The sequence below is a fragment of the Bison bison genome, unplaced genomic scaffold, assembly GCF_000754665.1.
Source record: "Bison bison bison isolate TAMUID 2011002044 unplaced genomic scaffold, Bison_UMD1.0 scf7180017864527, whole genome shotgun sequence".
In the NCBI taxonomy this organism is placed as follows: domain Eukaryota; kingdom Metazoa; phylum Chordata; class Mammalia; order Artiodactyla; family Bovidae; genus Bison; species Bison bison.
In genome coordinates this window covers 1073631-1079249 of record NW_011495078.1, presented here as the reverse complement: position 1 = coordinate 1079249, position 5619 = coordinate 1073631, and the positions used below count along the sequence as shown (strand labels likewise).

Here is a 5619-nt window from a genome sequence, read left to right as displayed (position 1 = left end):
ACGCTCATCACCAAGCCCCCTGTCACCCTGCAAATGCTGTTAGGGCGTCACAGCACGTCCTCCTCACTTCGCTTCTAACTGTGTCGTGTTTAAGGGTCAGATTTGAAGTCTAGGGCTCATCCTCCCGGCAACACTTACCAGTCGTCTGGCCACCTGCCAGGCTAGAGCGCCCTCCTCTGCAGAACACACGGCACAGGGGTCGCCCGTGCCACCAGCCTGTGACACCTGCAGAACAGATGGCACAGGGGTCGCCCGTGCCACCAGCCTGTGATGCCTGGCACTGCTGGTCGTGGTCAAGAGGAGGCCCTCGGATGGGGACCTGGGGCCTGAGTCCACAGCGGTGGACGTCTGTAGATTCAGACCAGGTGATGCTGAAGGCTAGACACACAATCATTTTCATTTAAAAAACAGCTCAGGATGCAGAAAATACAGCTTAGCTTGTAAGAAATAAATTTACAAACGGGTTTGGAGAATATGTTGGTGTATCTATGTCTTCTTGGAAAGAAAATGTTCATTTCTACCTTGGAAGACTGTCAACAGTGGCTCCTTAAGGGCACAAACGCCTGTGCCGAGTTAAATCTCCAGCCTGATCTGTGACTGGTGAACGATGTGTGGTCCACGTTCTGTTCCCTTTTGAGCAGAACATGGTAGAAGAAGGAAAAGTAAGAAATGACCCCAAATGTGTGATCCCTTCCCCTTGCTTCTGACCTCACACCGAGCCCCGCAGCCAGGACCTTCTCGAACGTCAGCCGCGCACCCCCTGCCCCAGACTCAGAGGACGATGGGGCATCACCAGTTCACAGCGTGGTGCTTGGGCACACAGAGCACGTGGCTGCCAGCTCTGCCCTCATCACCGCAGCTTAAACGTCCAGTTCGGGCTGTGCGGTCTCCCCCCACCCCGAACACAAGACTGAACTCCTTGAGACCTCGGGGCTTGCCTTCCCGGGAGATCGTGTGTTTTTTAGAGTACCCGAGTGCACCTGTGCCGGAGCCCTGTAGGGTACAAATGGCCACAGCCTCACCGGTTTGCGGACACTCTGGGTTTCCTCTCCGCGGCCGGCGAAGCAGAGTCGCACTGGGCCGCCCCTGTCTCCCCAGTGCCACGTGAGGAGGGGGCAGCCAGGCAGGGCTGCTTCTCTGTGCCTGGGGCCCCTCCAGCCCACGGTGAGGACAGAACCCAGAGGGGAGAAGCCCACGGTGAGGATGGAACCCAGAGGGGAGCCCATGGCGAGGACAGAACCCGGTGGAGAAGCCCACGGTGAGGACAGAACCCAGAGGGGACGAGAGCGGCCAGGGCCGGCTCGCGGCTGACGACGCACACCTGGGCTGTGGTGTGAACGGGACACGAGGTGGGGATTGTGGTCTGGACTCACAACTCCCCAAGTTGTGTGATGGGAAAGCAAAGCTTTGCCTGCCTCAGACGTCTCAGCTCCAGCGCAGCAAGCAAGTACGCACTTTGTTCTGCACTGTCCTGCTCTGGGGTTCAGCACTGAGGGCTCTGGTGTTAGGTTCTGTCCTACTGATGATATCAGCGAAAGGCAGGACCTGACGGACGGATGTGGGTCAGAGTGCATCACTGTGCCTGTTATGCAAAGTATTACCTTATATTGTGGCCCAAGTGTCTGAGCAAGTATTTGGATCATTACCACTCAGCAGAGATCAAAAATGTGCGATTGGCCCTCTGTTAACTATTTGCCAGCTCTCATGTGCAATAAAGACCTCATTTCATTTTATCCGTACAGTTCTGATGATCCGTGCAGTCCTGACTGTTTAAACCATCTCACTGGATTCTCAGTTTTCATGCTGCACATTGTCAGAGGTTAACAGCCCTTTTCCCACCGTATTACTGATGATCAGCAGTAATAACTTATGATGGTCATTTATTCCGTAAAATATGTGGCTCACACAACATAACGTCTAAGCTGCAGCACAGGCCTCCTACACCCGGTAGGAATAAAGTAATCATTTAGGTGGTTTTAAATTCCAGATCTGTGTGGTTCCCTGGTAGACTAGGATTTAGGAAGCGGAAAGGGCGTCCTGAAATAGCAGCATTAAAATAGATTAAGACTGATCTGCACGTTTGGAAGGATGGTAGAAGATGGCCTGCTGTAGTAGATACGTGGCGCTTTCTAATGTGGAAGCTTGCAAACACGCAGGAGAAGCGGGGGAGTCTGCGCCTGACCACCCGCTGTCTGCACGGACCATCAGGTGCCCGGGGTGTTCGTCTGTGCGTCTCTTTCCTACCTCGAGACCATCCTGAAGCAAACCCTAAACCATGTACAACCTCCATCTATAAATATTTCAGCAGATAAAAGACGGGTTTTGAGTAGGACTCTTCCCGCTAATGTGACTTTGCACTGAGTAGTTTGTTAGAGGTGGGGACGCGTTCTGACTTCCTGCGTGGTGAGTGTGCTGGTCTGGGTTCTGGAGACAGGGTGGGCTTCACGGGATGGAGCCTTGAGGGCAGTCCCACTTGGGATCGGGATCTCTAGGAAGGGAGCATGTGAGGGCTGAAAGGTCACAGAATCGCAAAATGAGACACAAGTGCTGTGGTATGACATAGCTTATGTTTCTTTTAATAGCTCCTTTTTAAAGTTAGTGAAAAGTAATTTCCTTATGCCCAAGAACACTGGGCTGGGTGGCCTTTCCCTTCTCCGGGGGATCTTCCTGACCCAGGAATCAAACCAGGGTCTCCTGCATTGCAGGCAGATTCTTTACCAGCTGAGCCACCAGGGAAGCCCCGCTTATGGCCCACTTAAGACGAAATACATCTCTGTCAAGCACTTACAAAGATTGATTTGTTGGTGCTCTTTCTCAAGTTACAGAATCTCAACGACTCTGTCATTTCTGAGACCAGTTTGAGCCAGAGCTTCAGTCCTCACCACATTGCTTTAAGGCGCACGTTATTCTTTTATTTTTTCTTTTGGTCTCGCTGTGTAGCCGCTGGGATCTTTGATCTCCGGCCAGGGATTGAACCCACGCTCCCTGCAGTGAAAGCTCCAAGTCGTAACCGCTGGACCGTCAGAGAAGTCCTTGACACACACTGCTCTTTTAATCATTTTATAGACAGAAAGGGTAGAACTCGGACATTTTAGCCGTGAAACTCTTCTTAAGCTACCTTGCATTACCTTGAATTATCTGGGACTGGGCAATTCAAATACGCTGCTTCGAGTCCGTGTTCTGTGTTGGCAGTTTCTCTGTACGGTCAAGAAGTTGATAAAATGTCTACAAACACTCTCAGCTTTGTTTTGTATCAGAAACTAGTCGTTTTTCACTTTGAGACCCAGGGCGGCCTGCCGTGTGGCAGAATAACTACGCGGTGTGAAGTGTGGTCCTGACGACCCCATTCTGTGTTTCTTCTCTGCAGTACACGTTTTGGAACTTCATACCCAAGAACTTATTTGAACAATTCAGAAGAATAGCCAACTTTTATTTTCTTATCATATTTCTGGTCCAGGTAAGGCTGGTCACCTCTTCCTGTTGCCCCAGATGTAAATATAAATAAGTGACATTTATTCTTGGATGATTGACTGGTTTGCTGATAAGAGGGAGCATGGACTTGGTGCCCCTTTATCTACAGACCCGTCACCTGCTTTCTTCAAAGACAAGCGTGTTGGTTCAGAGAGACCTGTTAACTAGAGCATGGGTATGAGCCCCGTGTGCGTGAGCCGGTCTGGCTGCCTTCTGCCCTCATCCTCCAGTCCTGATGGGAGGCCAGGAGCTTCCTAACCTTTAGGAGGACTTACTCGCTAAGCCCCACGTTATTCCACTTATCCCCAAATCACGATGTTCTTGTTGTTCAGTCACTGGGTCGTGTCCGACTCTTTGCGACCCCGTAAACTGTAGCACGTGAGGCTTCCCTGTCCTTCACTATCTCCCTAAATCATGTGCATGTTCCTAAAAAAAACACTAAAAGGAAGAGAGTTAACAGGAAGAAAGTGGAAACCACAGTGAGATGTGGATAAGGAAACAGGTCAGGCATGCTTTCAGATCGGCAGCCTGACTTGTGTCAGTCAGACAGAACACAGTGGAAGGACTTTAAAAAATTTCCCCCCAGTAATGTATGCAAATAATGTCGTTAAAGTGTGGCACCAGAAGCAGAGGGTGAATTGAAATAACACGTGCGCTGGAATTATCCCGTGTTGTTGCTGCTGCTGACACACCCGTAATAAGGAGAACTGCCCTCAGTTTTCTAGTAAAGGAGGATGGTTTAGCTTGTATCATTTATCTCCAGTGGTGGGATAGAGTGGGGCAACAGCCAAGTGAGTTAACATGAGTCAAAGTGGATGCTACGATGTGTCCAGGGCCAAGCAGTCCACCTGAAGCCCCTCAGAAGGGCTTCCGAAGCTGACTCACCCACCCTGTGTTCCCTGCAGCTGATTATCGATACGCCCACGAGCCCGGTGACGAGCGGTCTCCCGCTGTTCTTCGTCATCACGGTCACGGCCATCAAGCAGGTGAGCTCTGCAGATGCGGGCGGGGAGGAGGAGGGTCCCACAGAAGGTCTGCTACGGGGGCCGCGTGTCATCCACAGCAGAGTCTGCTGGCTCGTTGCAGCCAGTTCACGGGACATTCGGCTCACCTCCAAAGTTCACATCTGTAACTGGTTTAGATGGACTCTTGAGTTAAAACAAGGCAGGCTGAATAATTTAGTGCTCATTTGCTGCCCTGAGTATCCGAGGAGGAACCTGTCGTCCTCACGTTGAACCGCGTGCAGTGGCCCCTGATTTGCTTGCCCACTGCGTCCCCCGCTGCCCGGACCCGAGGAGTCGCTCCTGCAGAGGCTCTGAACGTGCCCCCGCACGTAACACAGCCCCGCGACTCCTGACTCGGGGTGGATCCTGCACCCTCTGCAGCCCTGACTGATGAGCCAGTGACCGACGGAAGAGCAGTTCACCTGCTGTTGCCATGACCTGTTCACTGGGGGTTAGTGCTTAACTATCAGCTCTGTTCGGTTCCCACCATTTGGAAGAAAGCCGAGAGTCTCACTGTCCAGCCCCTCCTCCAGCCTCGGCTCCTGGCAACCGCCAGTCCACTCTCGGCCTACCCCGGGTGTTTGTATTAACAGAATCTCACCTTGGTGACCTTTTGTGCCTGACTTATTTCACTGAGCGTGTTCTCAAGGTTTATCTACTGGTAATGTGTGTCAGTGATTCACTCATAGATGAATAATACTCCACCCTGTGTGCAGACCACGTTGTATTTATCCAGCACCCACTGATGGGTATCTGGGTGCTTCTGCTATTCTGGCTCTTCCGGAGAACACTGTCAGGAGCAGTCACGCGGAAGCTTTGTGTGGACACAGCTTCTCGGTTCCCCTGCGTGCATACAGAGGAGTAGAGTTACTCTAATGTTGCAAGTGTCTTCCAAGTGACCGCGGTGTGGACGTTCCCCGCCAGCTGTGCGTGGGTTTCCGGTTTCTCCTCCACGTTCCCGCTGAGCCTTGTCACCCGTCTTCCTCGGGTGCGCTCACCCTAGTGGACGTGAAGTGGCACCCACGGTGGTTTCGCATTTCCTTCGTAAAAACGACGCTGGGCATCTTTTCATGAGCTTATTGGCCTTTTGTAAATTTTCTTTCGAGAAATACCTTCAAGTCATTGGCCCATTTTTAAATTGGAT

The 5619-nt window shown here is 51.7% G+C and overlaps 1 protein-coding gene across 1 annotated transcript in view; it reads left to right on the top strand.

Moving 5' to 3' along the window:
• Positions 1-3325: 3325 nt before the first annotated feature.
• The window catches only part of ATP11A (ATPase, class VI, type 11A), a gene marked incomplete at its 5' end in the record, with an annotated part of 51329 nt that continues 49035 nt past the window's right edge, over positions 3326-5619 (top strand). The window contains 2 exons of the mRNA XM_010831452.1: positions 3326-3457; positions 4377-4457. Coding sequence (XP_010829754.1) covers positions 3326-3457; positions 4377-4457 — 213 coding nt within the window. The remainder of the gene's footprint in view (positions 3458-4376; positions 4458-5619) is intronic.